At 36.2% G+C, this 22,895-nt stretch overlaps 1 protein-coding gene and 1 long non-coding RNA gene across 9 annotated transcripts; one reads left to right on the top strand and one right to left on the bottom strand.

The window, feature by feature from the left end:
• Nucleotides 1-435: 435 nt before the first annotated feature.
• LOC124285341 lies at nt 436-21,542 on the bottom strand. 8 transcript variants are annotated; one of them, XM_046721546.1, is made up of 9 exons: nt 21,259-21,542; nt 15,501-15,560; nt 11,731-11,881; nt 7,975-8,099; nt 7,339-7,424; nt 7,037-7,069; nt 6,386-6,577; nt 2,808-2,910; nt 436-2,003 (listed from the first exon to the last, which is right to left on the bottom strand). In XM_046721546.1, exons 1-8 carry the CDS (start codon nt 21,303-21,305, stop codon nt 2,813-2,815), a joined length of 792 nt encoding a protein of 263 aa, XP_046577502.1. In that variant the 5' UTR covers nt 21,306-21,542; the 3' UTR covers nt 436-2,003; nt 2,808-2,812. The 8 variants fall into 8 exon arrangements, with proteins under 8 accessions (XP_046577502.1, XP_046577501.1, XP_046577506.1 ...); XM_046721545.1 differs by having other exon boundaries at nt 11,719-11,881; nt 21,259-21,531; XM_046721550.1 differs by lacking the exon at nt 2,808-2,910 and adding an exon at nt 3,944-3,974 and having other exon boundaries at nt 11,719-11,881; nt 21,259-21,531.
• Nucleotides 19,992-21,908, top strand: LOC124285347. The gene is made up of 2 exons (XR_006900798.1): nt 19,992-20,082; nt 21,766-21,908. It is a non-coding gene; the product is annotated as an uncharacterized LOC124285347 (long non-coding RNA).
• Nucleotides 21,909-22,895: the final 987 nt, after the last annotated feature.

A 22,895-nucleotide genomic window follows, 5' to 3' on the forward strand; every position in this document is an offset into this window, starting at 1 on the left:
ACGTTAAAATATGGTACTTGTTGGTCCCTGTCTGGCGCTCGGCATTAATGGTTACAACAAGGACTGGTTGGCTCGGAGTCAGTATAATGTGTCTGAGTGGGGTATTCATGCTTCACTGCGGCATGGTATCTCAGTGGGCTAGCACTATAAAACCAGCTTCAGTCTGGGCTAGTACAAGCAGCCGCACATGCACATCGTCATATGAGCGAAATATTCTCAAGCACGACGTTAAACCCAATTTTACCTCACCACCTCACTTGTCCTATAGAATATGAGGGCAGATCCCCATATAGTACTTATTATTGTTGGGAATCATGTTTTCCAAGTGATTAATGACAGTTTATTAACCTTTCAGTACATACAAATGTTTCCAATTCAACAGATATGTCAACTTTATTTCTGCAACACACACTTTCACAAGAACATAACACATCATTATATAAAACTCATTTTTATTAGCCTGAAATATATGTACAGCGGTTGACTCAGTTCACAATATAGTGCAAGCAACTTCAAACGAACAAGACTAAGCTACCAAAGCTATGTACATTCATGGTGTAATACTGCCATTGCAAGATGCTCCGAACGTGATACAGCACTTCGGATTACCCTCTCCACATCCCAGCGTGTACATCCACAGCAGCTGGTTAACACTGATTTCAAGCTAGGACTTATAGCTAATAGAGATGTCTCATTTGTATGCCAACGTTACGACTAGTTTCATAAGCTGATAAATGTTTCACTTATCAAGTTTAGTTATACCAGACCAGTCTCATTACCAAAATTTACACAAATAAGAGTAATTACTTTGTTTTCAAGAAGACTTGGTATTTGGCACAAGGCAGTCATAAGTCAAAAAACATTTAAAATATGTTTAAGAAGGGCAATTTTTGTCCTTGATCATTCACAAAGAAATGAGGAAACCAGCTGACATAAATGTACAATAACATGGCCAAAGTCAGTGTTTTCACATTTAGTCTAACTATGCAAAATGTTTCCACTGTGACCTCACAAAATTAATACTGAAAGGTTTGGTGTCCTTTGTTACACTTGTAACAATGAACATGATTTCAGGGATGGCAATTTTACGCTGACCCACAGATCTCCGCTGATTTTATTTAAACTTGTGAATCGTCTAAATCCATTGAGAAACCCTCAACTCGATGACACAATATTAAGTTTTCAGCTGAAAATAGATTTTCCTGTTGCCATCCCTGTGATTTAAAACTATACAGTGTTCAGAAGTAGCAGCGAAGGTGCCGCTTCCCTAAAACTAATGTTAAATGTTGAATATTCAGGAGGATTCTAGATTCAAATGACGCAGAAGATCTCAAGGGCCAATAGAACCTCCCTAGTTTAAACCCCTTTACTTCCATCTGTTTGAATTACTTCCATCTGTTTGAATTATACAAATCTTGCATTGTAATCCTTTAAATACTGGTATGACAATATTTAAAATAAGACTACCTCTCACTACAGACTAGCACTTCTCAGTTGGGTGTATGACCATGCATAGAAGTTGAGTCTCGGTGACGCATAGAGAGTTACTGATATCAACTTGCATAGGTAATTGTTCACACAGCTTCGAAAAAGGATTGAAATTAGATTGTCTTTAAAAGACCTTGACGATGGATAATGTGCCTTTAAAAGACCTTGACTTCTAACCAATCCCTGACTTGAATGAACTACCTAAGTTGAAATGTATTTTTTTTAATAGAAATCAATTTTAGTTCCTTTGTGCGGCCTTGAATATTGAAGGGGCCTTGAAAATAACTTGAATTTTGTTCCTTAAATTCTACATAAACCCAGGAGGTTTAAAAAAAATAATTAAATTGTGCAAATGCCCTTTGATGACTGCTCTATACATCAGCGTGAAAGTACATTGAAATTAATAACTGACAATACTGGCTTGATTCTTCACTGGAAGCAAAGACTGCCTGTAAGACAACTGTTTCACACTCCCATAGTCATCAGACGAGCCTTCATTCGGTACCTAGCTGCCACTGAAAATACAAAGTACAAATGTAGTCTTGGTTATTTTTATGCTGAAATATCCTGAAGTCACCATCGTGATTACTACTCAATGGGGGAGGCATTGTCTTAAGACATGGGTTATTTCTGATGGAATATTCATTTTATATCTGACGATTCAGTCCTGAATTAAGATCACAGTTAACATGAATTACAGTAATATTTGTTAGCTTGAACAGTCAGCTTTGATATACTACAAGGGAATATCATGACTGTTAAGAGGAGAGGTATGTGTATTAAAGAGGTAGATATAGCTCAACATATTGGACAATACATTACAATAATTCCATGCAAAGAGCTTTATGGCATTTCTGATACTGACTCAACCAATCAAAACTGTTACCCGTAACCAAAAGAACTTGCACAGGCCCTGTTCCTCTAACAATCTTAGCAATACGAAAATATGAGTTACTATCTCCTTAGCATTAATATGGTTTTGTGAAACAGGGCTCTGTTCTCTTTTACAAAAAAGTCAAGAATTTATGAATTTGAATTCAACAAACGTTATCCTAAGAAGAGACTTTTCAACCACAAGGAGATATGAGAATTAAAGAATTATTTATGTTCAAAACAAAAGTTTTAATATTCCAGCCACATAGCTGAAAAACAATGACAAATAGACTGACAACTAAGATAAAACTACTTTATCTGTACAACAAATGCATCTTTCTACCAACACTACCCTGACTACCACAACACTACACACAAAATCAGCTGTTGTAGTGGGTAACGCTGCCACTAGATGGCAGTGTACTCAACCAAAGGGAGGTAATCACCTGAATTAGTAACGTATAGTGAACCTCGGGTTTCGACCAGCTAGGGATTCACCAGATACTCCAAGCCAACGACTTCGACCTCCGAAATCATATTTAGAGGAAACTGAGGGAAACAGGTTAGCAGGTTAGAGAGGAAGGGGACTGGCAATGATTGTGTAGATATCACGCCCGAAAGAGCTGTGAGCTGCTGGAAACACTATATTTCTGGATATGATTTTAGTCTGGTTTAAGAATAGCAAACTGGTTTTATAAAACATTTTGTAATTTTGAGAATAGGTACGAACCCATAAAACCCATAACTTACAGATATAACTATAAAACATTACTGAAAGTGTTTCGAAGTATTCTCTTTTGAATTTGATCGAGGCTTGTATGAGTCAGTATGTGATCTGTGTCGTTCAAAGACTGGACTGTAATTTGACATATTTGGACATCATCGTTAAAGGTCCCCAGAGACATATGTGGTATCTACACAATCATTTTCTTTGAATGCTGTGGTCAAGTCAAAAATTTTCAACACAAAATCTACTGCTGTCGTTACTGCAACGTTATTGGAAGACATAGCTCCATGTGTATGTTGTGTACCTAAGTCCTATTGGCTAAAGAGCTTGACTACAGCAGTCAAACAGTAATTCATCATATAGTTTGGAAGGATGCACAAACACAATCAGTAACAGCAATGTGTCCACACTGTAACATCATAAATGTATTCAATATGACACACAACAAACAGGTATAATGGGTTATATTCAACACGGGGGTAGTGGTTAAGTGACTTACTCAGAACAACTTGTAGATGATACAAAGCTACATCTATCTACCTTGAAATAATCTGCATATATTGTAAACCTTTTTAAGTGAAAATGAAGGGAGATAACTCTAGTTGATGAGAGCAAATAGCAGTTCAAGATCATTGTTTCCATTTTCAAGATCCAAGATCAGGATTGTATTGTCCCGCCTTTGATAGATTTCTTCTTCCCAATATCACTTTCGCAATGATAGGCAACAAATGAGTGATTCATTATATCTTTTTCATATTAATTTCGATCCTGGTAAACTAACATAAAACGGGTCACCGTTGTGTGACAGTGCTGGGGTACAAGTGCAGTGCTGGGTTTCAATCGTGCCTTGCTCACCTGGTTGAGACAGACTATAGTTTATCAGAGGCTGTGGAATGATATCAGACATAAATCTCCACTCTCTTACCTCTAGATACAATATGAGTGTGAGAGGGTTAAACGTGATGGTTAACAAAGGCACTGATAGTTTTCAACTGCCTCTTGTATAATCTGCATGAGTTCAGGGTTCAAATCTTACAATAATGCTGTTATGATAGGAAAATGTCTTGAACATGATCATTTTTCTGATATCAGTGCTTTATGCAGGACAGACGCTGTGACTTACATTGAAGGATTTCATATAACATCTTATATTCATGTGCAGCTATATATATGATGATGGTTGTATCAGACTCAACAAACATTGATACTTGCAACAGGAACAGCCAGGACGGTACAGGACAAGTTCACACTAGTACACTGACAGACAGACAATATACACCCTGCATATCATATACATGTATATGTCAGGGTAGAGACTGCGATCTGGTTGAATCAGAGATTCTACCAGTAGAGATTGCGATCGGAGTCTCTACCAGTAGAGACTGCGATCAGAGTCTCTACTGGTAGAATCTCCGATCCTACTAGTAGAGATTGTAATCGTAGTCTCTACTGGTTGAATATATATAGGAGTATTGATGTGCCAGTCTGAGTATAGGCCTAGTTATCTCCCCTGATCAGAAACAATATGAACACATTTTTGTTTTAATGTGTAATATGATCATCTGTTTCACTGTATAAGATTCCCTGCCCCAACCATGCCCTGTGTAAGATCTAAACCAATTTGAATGTGGAATATTTATTTATAAGGGGAACTTTCCAAAGCTCCCAGGGCACTTCATACATTATATTTACCTAGGTATATTCTCAGATGTAGCATAGTAAGATATATATAAAGAGGTATAAATGCAGCATTTAATAAATATGAGAAGCAGTGTAAGACACACATCCACTGAACATGTACTGATCTACTTTAAACACATTTTGATGGTGATTTATAAAACCAGAGTTTCATTTCACTGTATGACACTATACTTATGTTGACACCATTTGAAAACACAATTTTCTGGTTGTCTCCTATGCATGAAATAGTTGTCAGGGAAAACAGTCAAATCCGGCTGATAGTTTAAACTTGGACTGACAGTTAACTGTAGAATTATTTGTTTGTGTTTTCATTTTTCATACTGTTTCTGTTTTAAATCATTAAATGTCATAAATTCTTTCTGAAATGTGAGACTGGGGGCAAATATTTGTAGATTGCACTGGTTTAAAACAAACAGATCCAGGCATCTTTGCACATTAACTTTCAACTTTTGTGATTCACAGTGGGGACTTGGGCACACAGCAATAATAGGGAGCAGGGCATTATGTTGTGAAGCAGGAATAAATAAATCTAATAACAGACTTAGTATGGCGAAATAATCTGTTATCTGATGTTCCAACCTTAGAAACGACAGTTATTATACAGCATGAAGGGTAAGTCTGAAGCTAGTTATCTAGGTTGCTGGTTTCATGGATCTATGGTTAGTGAGGTAGCTGGGTAAGTTACATACAAGTTAGCCTGAGTATGTTTGAGAGATTCTCACTTCACATCAAGATTGCTGTATTCTACTTGTGCATTCACGGAATGATTTCTCTCTCCCATAAGCTGCAATAGAGACGCTTGCTAGGTGACATGAACACAATAATAGGGTGTAAACTTTAAAATACCTTTAAGTAAAATCATATTATGTATATACAACAGACTATGTGTAAAAAAGAACTAGCAACGTCAACATTGACATTCCTTGTGAAGAAGTTTTGTCAATTTGTGAAGAAAATTTCATTATATAATATGCTCATTAACATCCTCAAAAATTACTTGAATTATTACTATTACATCCTAGTTAAGAACATATGGTGTGGCAATGTGAATCTGTGACACAATTACTTGTAGACAACAGCAATACACAAACAACAAAACAAACAACAAAACAACTGTGGACAGATGACGCTGATAATAAAACCAGAGCACACTTGAACAATTCAACACAACATATGTTATAAAAGTGTAGCCTTGAATTAGCTTTCTATAACCTCATATTTTAAATTATAACCACAAAGATACTTGTATTGTATATTGTGTATACTGAGTCAGTGACAGCCATTACTCTGCAGATGAAGGGAGAGAACTCTAAGAATCATATGAAAAGTTCCAGTTTAGATTCAGCCATTACTCTGCAGATGAAGGGAGAGAACTCTAAGAATCATGAAAAGTTCCAGTTTAGATTTTGTGAAAATTATGCAAATGCACTTTAGGGGTAGCTGAAGTTTATAATTTATTGAATTAACAAACTGTAGCTGTTGTGAAAATACCTGATAAAAAAATCAAGCTTGGAAATCATTTGAAACTGTTACTCAAATAGCCAATCTTCAAACCTCACACCTGGCACTGCGTACATCAAGTACATATATACTTACAGTTGATTGGTTTGGGTTCATTGTACCAGTACTTGAAGTTTTGTTTTGCCCGTTCGTTGAAGCTGGAGGTGAGGTCTGGCTTCCTGTTGAATGACCGCTTTGCAATACGAGGAGACAGGTACATGGAGAGGTCCGGGGGACTAAGGACTTCCTCGGGGGGATAAAAGAAGTTCTCCTCCGTCTTTACAGTTCCTGTTAACATGCAAATAAAGAATTACCATGTTTCTATCAAAACAAACAACCATTAAGTGTAAAAAGTTAAACTTATTTTTCCTTTATGGGAATTTTTAATGAAACATACATTTGATTTGGTAAAGAGACATCTTTCCTGTTTCATCTCATCTCCTTTCTATTGTGACAAATACCCTGGACCCGTTCACCGCCAGATTCTTGTTTCTGAATCAACATCAGCATCCTTCAATTTCCATCTCTGACATGGCACAGAGTGTCTCATGCTCATAAGTTATTTCTTTGGCCAGATATTTTGAGCATTTTGTTATTCAAATCCAGCTCAAAATGAAGCTACTATAGCAGATGGGTCGAGGGTATTCATTAAAACAGAACCAAGATACAACAGCCTGACAATCAAGGACTGAATGAAGTGCTGTTAATCTACTGTGGCTGATGTGTCTAGAAATAGAAAGTCCATACTTTTGTCTCTAGGTCTCACTCCCCTTGTCGCATCTATGTCCGTGGATTGTGTAAGCATTTATAAACAGAACACATGCATTCAGTGGAGGAACACGACACACATCACATGCCTAGTCCACGTATAAACACAGACATAGCTACTGTTGAAACTTTTTTATAATAAACCTTTTTCCTTTGAGAATGTTAAACTTGCTAGAATTATTAGAATGATAAATGTATTGGTTTGAATATTTTGAGTAAATATTGGTATTTTAATGTCTGATTTGGTTTGAAAACTGAAAGTGTGAAAATTCATTCCGTACCATCAATGAAGACAAGATGGCTGCCTCCATTGTTGATACAAGACCTGACGTGACGCCAGGGACTGCCAAGTCGGCCAGAGCGGTAGCTGGAATAATGCAATATTCAACCTTTAGACAGAAACCCAAAACCTGGTTTATGTATGCAAGAATAAATGTTTGAGGACTACATTTCTCAAAATACATATATTTACTTTTTTTCAAAATACATATATTTACTTTTTCAGTGTTTTGATGAAGTACATATTTACAAGCATTACATCTTACATGCATATTATAAAAGATTTAATAAAAACTAAAATTAGTATTACTAATAAATAAATGAGGAAATCAAATTTTATGTTCAAAATGTTTTAAAATGCAAGGCATGCAGCCTTTCATGTTTAACTATATTTTTCTAAAACACTGCAGAATGCAACTGTCAAGAGAAATATGCCTGTTTGCTGGGACTATGTTAAAGTGATATTTTTCATGAAAAAAGGAAGACGTTGCATATTTACTACTGAAATAAAATTAAATAATCTGATTCTTTCATGTTACTATTTTTTTAATAGTCTGACACTTTTTTCTGTCTGGTGTTCCTTGGGTACTTTAAAATTTAATCTAATAAGTAACATATGATTAGCATGGTAATAATACATGGGCTTCTTGGGAGATGGGAGGTTCATCTTCCACTGTCGGTAGTAGTACTGCTGGTTGACGGGATCCATGGGCCCAGTGAAGGGGTTGTTGTCGTCATGGATACCCATGGGCGGCATATCAGCCTGGAAGAAAATAATGTTCATCATTAAGTATGATATTAAACAGTTATTATCTTTCTTACTTTTGCAAAATTAATTTCAAATTGTTTACTTTATACACTTGAAATTCTTTGTAAAGGGATGAAATATTATTGCATGTTGACATAGTAGGTTCCTTCAGAATTTAAATTGTTTATTTTATTTAGTTTTATGTTGCCTTACATAGGACAAGAAGGATCATATACTGTACAACTGTTATGGAATACAGGTCTGTACCCTTGATAATGGAAGACGACCACACACTACTGACTACACAGCTTTGTACAAGTAAAGGCACACATCACCTTCAGAGCCATTCAAAAGTTTGATGTCAGATAATGATTTTAAAAGGAAAAACTTTAAACCATTAAATAGTGTCATTACCCCATACATCTGGGAAATCTTTTACCAATGCTGACACAATAAAGAAGGCTTTTGAACTGGCGTTTGCTTTTATATATTTCATATAACTGTACCAACAATAGTGATGCTGTTCATGTTCAGAGAAAATGTAATACAACTTTGGTTGTTGTCGAATCAATGTGTAAATTTGTTACTCTTAGCAGTTTTATGTCTTAATGCTCTTCCAACTTCTATATGACAATCAAAGACATGTTCACTTTTGTAGCACCTCTGATATCAAGACCCACCTAATAATCCACCCCAAGGAATTAAGATTTGGTTTTTTTACTTCAAACTTTTGAACTGCTTGCAAGGACTATGACTACTGGTACACACGCACTCAGTGACATTTATCAGTATGGCAATTAAAGAAAAACAGAACCAGTTAATCATGAAATAAAACCGGTTTGAACAGGTAAATTGTTACATCATTGACAACCCTTAGAAAACAAGACAAAGAAGTGTTTTTTCAACTATTGATTGAAGACTCTGTGTTGAAATTGATTGAGATGGAAAACTATTTTTTGTAGATAAACAAACTTTGACAAACAACACAAATCATTTTATCATCATCATCATGTGGCCACATGGAGAAACTGACAACGGATTTACCAGTTCTACAAATATACCCCCCATTCCTGGTGTCCCCCGCTGTGATATTCCTGGAATATTGCTAAAAGCAGAGTAAAACCAAACTCACTCACTCACTCACTAAAATGTACATGTTTTGGTCAAGTTTCAACACTGAACCAGTTTTCTGACACACCATAACTACTTTGGTAGATATATCTGTTGAAGTTACACACAAGTCATAATGAAATATCTAGATTTGTTATAGACATAGACTTCCGATGACATGAGGCTGTGTGATCACTGTTGAACAATTATTTATGGGAGCCATTGATTACCAAGACCTAGCTAGCTATTCTCGAAACGTTCGTAGATCTAAGAACTTCTTAAGACCATTCTTAACACATTGGCTACGATCAAAGTTAAGAATTCTTAGGGCTACGAACGTTTCGAGAATAAGGGCCCTGGTATCGTGAAGTGCGTTATTGTGAGGGATGACTGCATATTGTTCAGATACTGATTGGATGAAATTGTGTACAGTTATTTAAGAATTTAAAATTGTATTATATATGACTGTAGAATATTACAAATGTTATACATTGAATAAGAAAACCCTGAAGCAAGACACCTGCTGCAGTTTCATCCATTCACAATGTTTACTCTGATAAATACATCCTCTAACATCCAGTGTATAATATCTCCACTCTATAATGATATATATTCTATAATAATATATAGCCCAGACTGATTTGCCTCCGTGGTGTAAGACTGATTGAGTTTAAATGCTTTTAGAATGGAGTGAGTGAGTGAGTGAGTATGGTTTTACGCCGCTTTTAGCAATATTCCAGCAATATCACGGCGGGGGACACCAGAAATGGGCTTCACACATTGTACCCATGTGGGATTCGAACCTGGGTCTTCGACGTGACGAGCGGACGCTTTAACCACTAGGCTACCCCACCGCCCCCTTTTAGAATGGAGATTTAATACACTGGATCAACGATGATGTGATAAATGTTGCAGGCTATTACATTACTCATTGAGGCTGAAGAACACCCAGTTTATTCATGTGACTGCCATATTCACCACAGTCCCATAAAACATGGATGTTCTTGAACTGGTTTTGAGTAGTACATATACAAATAACCAATGAAAATACAGCAATTTACTATAACGAAGTCTCTGACAAGTTATACTGAGCAACAAGAGTCCACTATCTAATGCCATGCTCTATACGTTCTAGGGTATCTATAGCACACTCTATAACTCTAAACACGCAGCTGCAGACAGTCATATACAGTGTTCAACACTAGAAAATACACTTCTCTTTTTCAAAGTGTCTTCATCTGTGAAAAAAAGTAATTTGCTTGAGAGATATGGGTGACACCAGAACTCCTCAAATTAGAACATTACAATTAGGGAAATAAAGTCTGACATGAGAACAGATAATTAAAGAGTTGATTCTTGGTGGTGTAACCTTTAAATGTTCAGGACAAACAGATCATCATCTTACGTTACTCATTTTTTAATTTAGTTTGCCATGATGACTATGGCTCAAAACACAGCAGAAATGGAGCTAGTTTAAAACTCAAAGAATATACTGTCATTCAAATTAAAATGTAAGTATTGATTCGTCCTGAATGAACTAATAAAAGAATTGTACAAAACTATGAAGATGTTAAAATAACCATATTTACTTTTTTATACTTTAGCCAAATATAGGAAATATATATATGTAAAAACACATCATATGTGGTTTGAATAGTATTTTAAACAGAAACTGGTTTAGTCAACAGCCCATGCCTATTTACGTATGTCCTGGCCTAATATGATTAAGGAAATGATTTTATTTGTTGTTTAACAAAGCACTCAGCAATATTCCAGCTATATTGCGAGCTTAAGGAAATGAAAGTCCTTGTTACTAAGTTTCTCATTGAAAGACAAGCCTGATTAGTAATGTCAGTGGGTTCTGAATCTCGACACCAACCATGACTAGCTTCCTGATCTTGGGTGTTAAATCTTATCAAACATTTACCCTAATCACTAATCAATGATTTATATATAGCCAGATCAGCAAAGGGAATCATTCAGTTAGCAGTGTGTAGTCATCTGTCCTCAGTTCCTTCAGTACAGGTGTGTTTGGTGTATGGTATGCATGTATGGATGGGTCTATTGAAGAACACTTGGTTGTCTTGTTAATGGCTGTGTGCTTAGGGTTGGCAGATGCTTAAGGCTTGTTGACATAATTTAATGTTTTTCATTATCCACCTTTCCAAAGATTTTTTTCTACCCTTATGCTGCACATTACTGTCATAGTGATACGTTTACTGTTATGTACACCTGGTCAAGTTTTACCTGTATATTCAGGTGAGAAGCAAACATTCATGGATAATTCTATATTTTTGGGGTTTTAAAATAAAACATGTCAAATTTAGTATTTTTTGTGCAGTGATAGTTACCCAAACAGAATAGCCACAGTTATTTAAATATATTGTTTTTGAAACATAAATTCGTCATGAAAAAAAAATAGATAAAGAATGAAAATTGATTTGTCTCCCATATATATCTTGTGCATATTCCACCAGATTTTGATCTATGCCCAATTCACCCAGTAAAGGTTAAACCAACTCACCTGTATACCTACATCAAATGAGGAGGATCTGGCGGAGAGGGACCCCCTGGTGCGAGGGCGGGGTTTGTGGCCACCTGGTGATGAGGCACCATACCTGGCTGTCTGACTACCGGCTAAGGGATGGATGGTTCCCATACGCCCAAAGTAATCCTCAACTGGCATACTGAAGAAAGGAAGAATTATGTTATGACTGAAGGGAAACTACTTGGACATAACTGTGACAGGGTGTTCACCCCACTTGGTCACATAACTTTGTTTCTTTTGACACTAAAATCCAGGACATGTTGAAAATATGACAGGCATACCCAAGTGTTTTAATGGACAACTAAACACACAATCAATGGCGATATGGAGGTAACACTCAGTTTTTCAAGAACTCTCCGAATGATGATGCATACAATCCTATGTCTTTGCCCCTTAAACTTTAACAGTGGAGGGTTCTAAAACCTTTCTCACTAACCATGCTGACATATTTTGAAGGATAAGCTCTTGATCATTCAACCAAGGTAACCATGGTAACTGGTCATCATGTAGTGGTATAACTAGTTTCTAGGAACTTAAATACCAATCAACACATTAATCAAAAACTCATTGAACACTGAGTCTTTCCTGTTTCAGTTAATGTGTCATCCCTGACAATGGCAGCAGCTCTGTACATGGGCTTCAAGTTACATAGATTTCAATAGTTATAGCAGAGAGGTCATGTGTTGATTAATGAGTGACAAATGTATAAACAGGATATTCATAAAATTGATCTGTACTGTCCAATAAGCCTGGACTTTGCTCGGCTGATATGTGCATATCTTCAAGATGAATCGAATCCATAACATATACCATATATGAAATAAAACTGAAAATATACAAAATGAATAATGCAACTAAACCTTTACATGTTTTATCAAATGTGTACCTTAATAATGATAGACATGACACAAAACCTTCTTAGACAGTGATATCCCTGAAATTTGCACATCAAATATGTTTAGAACTGAGCCACTCTACAAACCTGCCTTTCTTCGACATGTTGGAGATGGGTCTCAGCAGGTGAACCAGGAACTTATCACACTACTTGTACTTAGTACAAAAGGGAAGTCACTGAGGAAACTCCTTGCAGGGTTCTAATTAGCGTCAACGTTTTGCTTGGAAGGTTTTCTATATCGCTAATCAATTTATACATAGGTAATCAGCTACTGATCAATGCCATGTGGCTTGTGTTCACGCCTCCTTAACTTCTATCAGGATTAAGTGGTTAAATTACAAGCTTCATGAAAACATGTCATGATATATTGTTTCAAAAGTACATTTATTTCATAAATTACAAAAATAAATAACAGCTATTTCATATTTATATTTACTTGCATACCTATTTTGAGCCAGCCATTAGGCTTTTGATTGTTTTTGATTGGCCCCCAAATCAATTATAAATACTCATATGATGTCATCACCATATTGTCCAGGTGATCACAATAGGAATCATAATGTTGCATATATACATCCATTTATACATGATTTCATATGGTTATGAAAATACATTCACATCATGTTTAATTCTTCTCATGACACTTCTTATGCTAATATTAATATGAATACACAACCACTTATATTATGTTTAAATATGATTTTGTGATATTTTTTCCAACAATTTGATTGCACCTACTGCTCAGTTTGTTGACATGTGCTTTCTTAACCTCAACTGTCAATATTGATTTACAACCAGTTTGACAAGTTGATTTGTGTAGAGCAAAGTCTACCGGTACTTTGAGAAAAATCAAACAGACAATATCTTATGTTTCTCAATCAATAAATCCCCACTGAAGCACCTCCGAGAGATAGGTGAATCTATCATGGAGATAATAAGTACAAGTAGATAGACATGTGGTTACCTTGGCACCAGTCGGAGTGAAAACAATTTACAGTTTGTTGTATAATATGTATAACGCCATTAGGGTATGATGACACAGTCAACCCAGTCATCAAGCCTCACAACCCTTGATATCAGTGAAGGTAGCTTAGGACCAGTTACAACATGGATGTTTGGATTGTTGTTTAACGCCGCACTCAGCAATATTCCAGCTATATGGCAACGGTCTGTAAATAATCGAGTCTGGACCAGATAATTTAGTGATCAACAGCATGAGCATTGATCTATGCAATCGGGATATGATGACATGTGTCAACCAAGTCAGTGAGTCTGACCATCCGATCCCGTTAGTCGCCTTTTACAACAAGCATGGGTTGCTGAAGACCAATTCTAAACCATATTTTCATGGGTTTACAACATGGAATCGGTTGGTTCAACTTGTTTCTTAGAATATCCAGTGGATATATTTTATGTATCACACGTAGGTAACAACAGCTACAACAATGTGGTAAAACACTACCACAACATATGGCTACATATGCTTGTTTCTATGTGTATAAAGATGACACGCTCACCAACATTAATGCTACATCACAGCAACTGCGAAATGAATCCAGTCTCGACCAGCTAAACCAGTGATTGATGTTATAAACAACAGCATAACGCTTCTATCACACATAATTGGTTAGTACAAATCAACAACATAATTATCACATTCACATAATCTGAAAATATAAAAACACATTACAACTTTAATACAAGTGCAACAAGTGTTATTTGGCATATGTGATAAACAGAAAACATGCACATGCATTATGTAGGTGTATGACAGTCAAAGGTGGATCCAGGGGGGGTTGTCCTGAAAGTTTCTTAAATGACCATTGAAACTCTCGTGAAAATGAAGTGTGCACCTCCCATTTCTCAAAAGTGTGCACCCCCCACCCCTTTCTCAAAAAGCTGTATCCGCCCCTGTTAATATGTGTTTGATATATCCCTGTTATCTGCTAATATCTGTACAAGATCACTGCATGATACAAATATCAGCAGTTGGGGTATGAGACCATGCTGTCCACCAAATCACTGAGCCTGACCATGCGTTTCTGAGGACCTATCCTAATCCAGATTTCCACAGGGATATGAGGCACAAAAGCAGTTTAAAACATAATGATATAACTATCACCATGGTTACACTAATGGCCGTATCACTAATACTGTTTTCTTGGGATTTGAACTCTGACAGTATGGCAACACTGTTTCTCCATACAAGTTGTACAATACAGTTTCCAGATAAAGGATTATGAGAAAACTGTGGTATCATGATCTGTGTATGAGAATATTAACTGATAACACATGAATATGGTATAAGTGTGAAACATGCAGCTTAAGACATGGATGCCAGTACAGAGAAACCTCATTAGCCCTGACAAGTACTGTTGTGAAATATCATTACATAACAATCCATTGCTACATTAATCCAGAAATTCAGCAATTCGGATGATTTCACTTTCAACAGCATTGTCTGGAATAAGAAGGTTTTACTGTACATGTATACTCGGTGATGTATGTCCATATGTTTTGTACACAAAGTTATACCCAACATGTGAAACCCATATATAATGACCTGACCATTGTATGTTCTGGAGGTGGAGGGTCAGAAGTTTTGTTACAGTTTGTTCAGTTTCTGCTTCAAACAAAACAATTGTACCTATCTCAAAGGAAAAGCCACAAAAAGATTTTTGTCTCTTACAACTGATTTGGAAAGAAATTACATCTAGTTCATCCAATGAAGATTTTTCATGAAATAATAAACCCTCAGGCCCCCTAGAACATCAAATGGTTTGTCCCTATCACATGCAAACATACATAAAAGGTGGACACATCAAACTTGGTGCTGAAAGTGAGGACAAAGGGAGACAATTACTCAGGTTTGGAGGCAGTGGGGATTTCTGGGAGTGGCTCAATGGTTCCACCGCCTGGTTTCCTGTTCAAAAACAAAGTTGTCATGGTAATGTGTCATACCAAACTTGGAACCAATAATTATTGACAGTTGTGTCTTCCTAAACTTGCTGAAATAAAAATATTTTCCCTTAATCTGCCCCATATAAATTTTTATTTTGTAATCACTGTTAAGAAGGTTGCATAACAACTTTTAAAATTCAACTTTGATTTTGCACTTGATATTTAGTGTTTGCATTTGATATTTAGCATTTCTAGACCAAATGAGGTAACATGGTACATTACAATCATGTTTTGTTTGCTTATTCATTGACTTGTAACGAAACAATGAAATAAAGTAGTAATACCATTCTCCTAATGCAATCAATATCTGTATGTAATGGGTATTTTTAAAACAGGCATTTTAAGATCATTTAAACTGATAAAAAAGGCTTTTATGTTTTTAAATTTACATTAAAGTAATGCACAATTCAGGCCAACAATGTGTTCAGCAATTTGCCTGAATAATCATTACAGAACATGAAACATAATAAATTGAAGTCCAACATGTGAGACGTTGATGAGTACATAAGATGTCGTTAAAGTAGATTAAAATCAGTGTGGGTGGAGCCCCTTTATTGACCTGAAATGACCTTTGACGGTAAGAGGCTACTATAGCAGGTAGTATATAAATACTTAGCCCCAAAAGACAGTACCCTTACATACCGTAGTTGGTTTTCTGGTTGGTTGGCAGGTACAAGATCATAAGTCAAGACCATTTAGTACCTGTTTCAGAAATGTTTATCCCTCAATTTTGTGAGTGAGTGAGTATGGTTTTACGCCACTTATAGCAATATTCCAGCAATATCACAACAGGAGACACCAGAAATGGGTTTCACACATTGTACCCATGTGGGAATCGAACTTGGGTCTTCAGCATGACGAGCGAATGCTTTCACCACTAGGCTACCCCACCGCCCCTTAATTTTATGAAGGCAGGAATACATTAAGCAGGAATAATAATAATAGTTTAAATTATAAAAAGAATCAATGACTTAATTTAAGCATGTTTTGTGTTTACTAACAATATTTATATGTATATTACAGTCATAAACCTTTTTGAGGCAACAACATTTTTATCTAAATTTAAAAAAGAAAATAAATTAGAGAGAAGTACATATTATTGTCAATGTGGACTTTGTGAGATTTCTTGATGTCTAGCTATCACTGTGTAGATACAGCTTTGATGACAGTGAGGTATGGACCAAGTTACCCGAAACAAGGATATTGTATTCACCACAAAGCACTGAAGACAACTCATCATTCAGGCCTACTCATGTCAAACATCGGTATTCTGAAAGTGATATAAAATAATCTTGGAAAAGGGTTTTATAAGCTTCTGCTACTTGATGAATAAATTATGACTCTAGCATGAAGTAATGTCTTCATAGGGGTGATAACAGTTGTGCTAGGGGGTATGTTGTAGGCGTTGTTTGTTTATGTATGTTGTTGAACCCAAACCATTAACAGTGACACAGGACATCTTGTTACAGTCATGTACAATAATGGCTGTAAAATGAGTCCTTAAGGCCACCCCTACTTAGTTTATTGCTTTACATATCATTATGTTTAAATCATGGTTGGTAGCTGGACAAGGGAAATTATGAAAGAGGCTTTTCAGAATATAGATCTCGCTCTTGAAAATATGATCTCAACAACTTATTTATCAACTTCAGTAGCTAAGCTTGTTGTGCTTGTTTGGCATGACATGGCACGGTGTAAGCATTTTTAGTATATCTTGGCTGCTAGTTATAGTGAAATTATTTTGTTTTTCAAACACATTTTTTCACTTCCAAGCTCAAATCTATCTACTTTGATGAACTGACAAACACCAAAAGCTATGAAAGATTCAGATATTGTCTCTATGTTGTATTAAAACCATACTTTTATAGTCATGGCAAGCTTTTGGTAAAGTAGACAATAAGGGAGGCAACTCTAACATTGACCAGACATCTCACCCTATCACCAGCAGTTAGTTCTAGAAAAAACAAACATTATGCTATGAATGTATATGTAGCAACAAAAGAAAATAATAATAAAAGTGGAGGCCCAAACCATGTTTAATTTCAGAGTTGAAGCAATGTAGGCTTCCCAAACGATTCTAGGCTTGAATTGGAAATCTTTTATACATATTCTCTAACGTATCCGAGTGTTGTACATGCATGGTGTCTGACTCCAATGTTGGATCATCAGTTGATACTCTTTGAGAAAAAGATTTTTGTAACACGATAAATGCCAGCTTGTATTTATAATGTATGTTCAAGCATTCATGTGCATAGTACAATCAATACTGTTTTTTCTTCAAGTGCTTGTAACCCATGGTTGTATGAAGTGCGTTCAATACCATACCATTCTCCATGTGCATGTACGATCATATCAAAAACATTGGCACAAAGTGTTTGGTTAATGGATCCAAACAAATGGAGTACAACCATTAGATAAATAACCAATTTCTTTTATTCATATTTGCTCAAGTGTTATATCTGAAGGATTAATAGAATACACATATAACAATAAAGATATAACAATTATAGGAAGAATTAACTTCAGATAATAATTGGTCCAATGCATTACATGTAGTGATGGGTCCCTGCGAACCTTCCACAGCAAAAGAAACAAAATACTGCACTTCAGTCATAGCATGTACTTGTTAGCACTGGGCGGGGTGGGGTAGCCTAATGGTTAAAGCGTCGGCTTGTCACGCTGATGACCCGGGTTCGAATCCCCACATGGGCACAATGTGTGAAGCCCATTTATGGTGTCCCCCGCCGTGATATTGCTGGAATATTGCTAAAAGCGGCGTAAAACCCAACTCACTCACTCACTCACTTGTTAGCACTAACTTTACAGTACTTTAGTATAAAGCATATTGAACTAAACAAATTTATTGACAAATCAATTTTGATTACTAAAGGTAATAGGTCAGGGAAACATGACAATGGTTATTGGTTAAACCATCTTTCATTATCATGATGAATACTCATTGTTTCAGAAGTGGTATCGCCATAACTGTCACCAGCTGTGGTCTCTTGCTTTTCCAACAATTTGATTGGATAGGTAGTTTAAGTGTTGTTTAATTCGGTTTAAACTGGTAATACTGGACAGAAGTAAATGCATTTGGTGTATTCATGAGGGTGCCAACCCCCTTTTGGTAAGCTATATTCTGAGCCCTGGTAAGTTCTCCAGATGCCAGTGTGCAGTTTACTTTATGCTATGGAATGTTTATCTAGATTGACAAAGCCAATATGTCAAGTTGAAATACATTTTTCATGTTTTTTCCTTGCTACCAGAGATAAGTTCATCAACGATTTATCTCTATTCATTCAATGTGAAAATTCCAGTCAAATATACTTGTACTGGCTATGTACACTGATCTGACTCCCAAACTATGCCACAAAGTAAAGTATGCCAGAGAAGGGGGCATTTAGGACAACTGAGACTAACTGAGCTTGATTAAATACCTTCAAATCAAATACATTTCTTTATACGATATTTATTTAAATGATATGTAATTGAAGGAACTATTTAATTAGTAATATTCATGGGGTAATGATGTAGTTGAGAAATACACAGATATAATGGTGATGGCCTTGCTTGATTCCAAATCTTATCTAAATATATGAATTATTCACAGCTTAAATAATTGTGCTGAAACTGAAGGGCACAAGATGAATTTATTTCCTTGGTGAAGTATTATCATACCATATCAACTGACAGTGTGTTATTAAAAATAGTTATACATTTTAGGTGTTTCTAGAAAAAAATACCATGAGATAAAATCATATAAAATTAAAAAGGAACCATTTATTACTAGCATCCACTTAATCTTGAAGTACAAATGATATAACTGAAAGTTGAACATTAATCTACACGACCATAAATCTCCCTTAACTTATAATAAACAAAACAGGATATAAAAGATCTTAATCCAACAAACAGTTCAATAAATCTCTCCATAAAACCATCCCATTTATCAAATGCTTTCAAAAGAGATTAATCCTCAAGTCGTAAAAACAGCCAGCTTCAACCCAACATTAATTGAAAAAATATTAAGGATCGTTAAATGTGTAACGTTTTTGCTTGAGTACATTTTATAGACGAGCAATGGACTTAGATTGCACATGAGAAATAACCTCCTTTGCAGGTCTCTTGGAGATCAATGAAATATGTAATAATATATGAGCTGAGGTGCAAATGGACTACATGATATCATGACTTATTCAATGTGCCATGCCAAGGACAATACCCCAACCCCTGCCGCCATACAAAGGTAACATACAGCGACTCTGTACGCCTCTACAGGTGAGCGTGCCCCGCTCTGTTCTGTACACCATGGGAGTTTCATGCTTGGAAGAAAGTCAATAGATAATCCCTGAGTTTTTGAATAGGGAGACATATGTATTTGATTTTATTGTAGGGTTCCATGATGAGAGGATAATGACTTCTCTCTGGAGGTGACAGCTGGTGTTGTTGAATAAAACCTTGGTGTGACCTCAGAACAAACCTTGGTAGTTATACAGATATTATTAGAGATTATTAGATTCAATTCTATAAATTACTGTCATGACAGAATCTCTTTTTAAATAAAATCAGTTTAATTTATGCTTTATTGCCATTATATTTATTTCCCACAATCATGATAGAAGTCAGACTTGTACAAGAGATGTACAGGTTTAATGCATACAAACAGTATATCTGTAAACTAATTATATAAACGACTTATCCTGTGTTTTCATAGAAAAAGCACAAAAAGACATTCCTCATTTTCCCAAATTATTCATCCTTATAAACAGAAAAAGATCAACATTAACCCATTCATGACCTATATCCACGTTTAAGGAAAGCATTATAACAATCAGGAACTAATTAACTAAGCATTCAGACATGAGTAGACGTGTATACATGTACTTTGTACTTGTAAGCAGTGCAGTTATAACATTTATTGTAGAAACCTTATATAAGAACCAAGAGTGAACCGGACATGATTTATTCACTGAAAGGAGGAACTAATTAATGTTCCTCAAATGTGTTCTGGTGTGCTAGATCATATGTCTGGCTACCATTTGAACAGTTCATGATGACTCCTATTACAGACAGAAAGTGTGTGCGTTATTAATTATGATGTGTTAATCTAGGCAGAAAACTTCTACCAGCCTTTCAAGTATAGTCTTCCTTTCACAAGAACAGTTTAGCCAATGATAACATTATATAAATTGTATACCCTACTAGAAAATATATAATAGGTAGGTACAACTATATCAGTATTAATACCCTGTAAACATTATACCATACAAGGAAATATATACTGTAGAGGAACATTTAAACCAATATTATTATGAATGATAAAAGCTACACTAATATAGGAACAGTTATACCAATAATATCACTGTTAATGAATACCCTGCAAGACAATCAACAGTTTACAGAACAGTTGAGCCAATTGTTGACTCTATATAAATGATAAGCCTACAAGAATGTACATAGTGTACCGGAATGATTAAAGAAATGTTTAGCCTTTCTAAATGATACACCCTCAAAGACAATCAATACCTTACAGAACAATTACAATAACATTAAATAAGTTATATACCCTACATGAGATTACATAGTGTGCAGGAATGATTAACCCAATGTTAAGACTTTCTAAATGATATGCCATACAAGAAAATAAATAATGTACTTACTCTGCGTACATGTCGTACATGGTCTTGGCACGTCGGAAGTCCTGCATGACTGCGGCTAGTTCTGTGACAAACCTTGGTTAAATCTCTACAAAATCCACAGCTGTTGCAAATGCAAGATCGTTGTTTTACAGACAACTCAAGCAGCTACACAGACTATACAGATTTAAAGTCACTGTTTGTCACTGAGCCATATCCAGTAATCAGAACACACCTGATATCCCCGAGTGCCGATAGCCTGACTGTGCCAGACCCTCAAGACCCTCTTGTTGTAGACACCTGATGATTTGTTGCTTGGCAACGGACAGGTGAGAGAAAGCAGGGGGCTACAGTGTGATGGCCATGTATCCCATAGTTTCATGAAATGTTTAAGAGGTATTAGTTCTGCCAGACTTTACACTTAGTTGACAAATTAGCTACACTGCCCTGTTACAGCATAAAATGTGATCAAAGCTCTCATTCCGCTTACTTACATACCTAATCAAGCGGTCTCACCTACCTTGATTACAGGTGAGAGTGTTACCTGCGACAAATTGTACCAATACCAACAGAGGTGTTGGAATGCAAGGAATGAGGACCCATGATAGCAAGGATGGACATTGGATAAATACAGAGTTTGATCTTGGAATACAATTACTCCACTTCATAGTAAATTGTTTTCCAGATTGTATTTATTGTATTTCTGGGTTTCTTATATTAGACTGAGTGATGTTAACATGGAGATATGGGAGATTTGGAGTGTGATGCTTTGTTTGTTTAGTTTGTCTTATGAGAAGTCTTCAATGTCTGAACAGACAAACCAGTGGTTGATGTCATGAGCAAACCGACTCTGTCAGGGAAGGGTAGCACCAGTCAAGTCACAGAATACACTGAAGCACTGAGAGTGAGTGAATAAGTGAGTGAGTGAGTGAGTGAGTAAGGTTTAATGCTGCTTCCAGTCATATCATGTCGTGTCAGCTTGATGTAGGAGGAAAGTGGGATGTAGTGCAGTTGTTAAACATTTACCACTTTGCTGAAACCAGTGACCATTGATAAGGTGCTGGCAAACCTAGAAACAAGTTGGGAGATTAGGGGGATTAGAATCCATAATCATAGGTTCCAGGTGGAACCAAGGGATGCAACTCTGCACAACAATTGAGGCACCTGGTACAAGTGGGCCACCAGTCCCCCCCAGGTGATGAAGAGGGTCTTGTATGTGATGTCTGGAACTGGTTGCCAATATAAGTCCTGCAGTATCCCGAATAAGTTTAGTGCTAATGTTTAAGGTATGAGTGCTACTATCCTAACAACAGTTTGGATGTGTTATAATAACATGATAAGCTCTATAGGGGCATCATTCCACAGAACATTGGAAGAGTCAGCTATATGGCGGCTGTCTGTAAATAATTGAGTCTCGACCAGACAATCCAGTGATCAACATAATGAGCATTAATCTATGCAATTCGGATATGATGATATGTGTCAACCAAGTCAGGGAGCCTGACCACCCGATCCCGTTAGTCGCCTCTTACGACAAGCATGGGTTACAGAAGACGAACTCTAACCAAGAACAAAACTGCAGCACCTACAGCATCTATGACACTTTGTGACATGAGTGGAGGTGCCCTGAGTGCAGCACCTGGGGGGGACAGACCAGGGAT

Source organism: Haliotis rubra, unplaced genomic scaffold (assembly GCF_003918875.1).
Source record: "Haliotis rubra isolate DU_JTF1 unplaced genomic scaffold, ASM391887v1 Scf36, whole genome shotgun sequence".
In the NCBI taxonomy this organism is placed as follows: Eukaryota; Metazoa; Mollusca; class Gastropoda; order Lepetellida; family Haliotidae; genus Haliotis; species Haliotis rubra.

What these genes read in the sequence shown, in the direction of transcription:
- LOC124285341 (XM_046721545.1), bottom strand. Translation starts at nt 21,305, where the DNA reads ATGCAGGACTTCCGACGTGCCAAGACCATGTACGACATGTACGCAGA. An exon ending in CCCACTGCCTCCAAACCTGA is followed by an intron (nt 11,882 to 15,500) that starts GTAATTGTCTCC and finishes TCCTTTCTTCAG; the next exon opens with TATGCCAGTTGAGGATTACT. An exon ending in AGTGAGACCTAGAGACAAAA is followed by an intron (nt 6,578 to 7,036) that starts GTATGGACTTTC and finishes GCATGTTAACAG; the next exon opens with GAACTGTAAAGACGGAGGAG.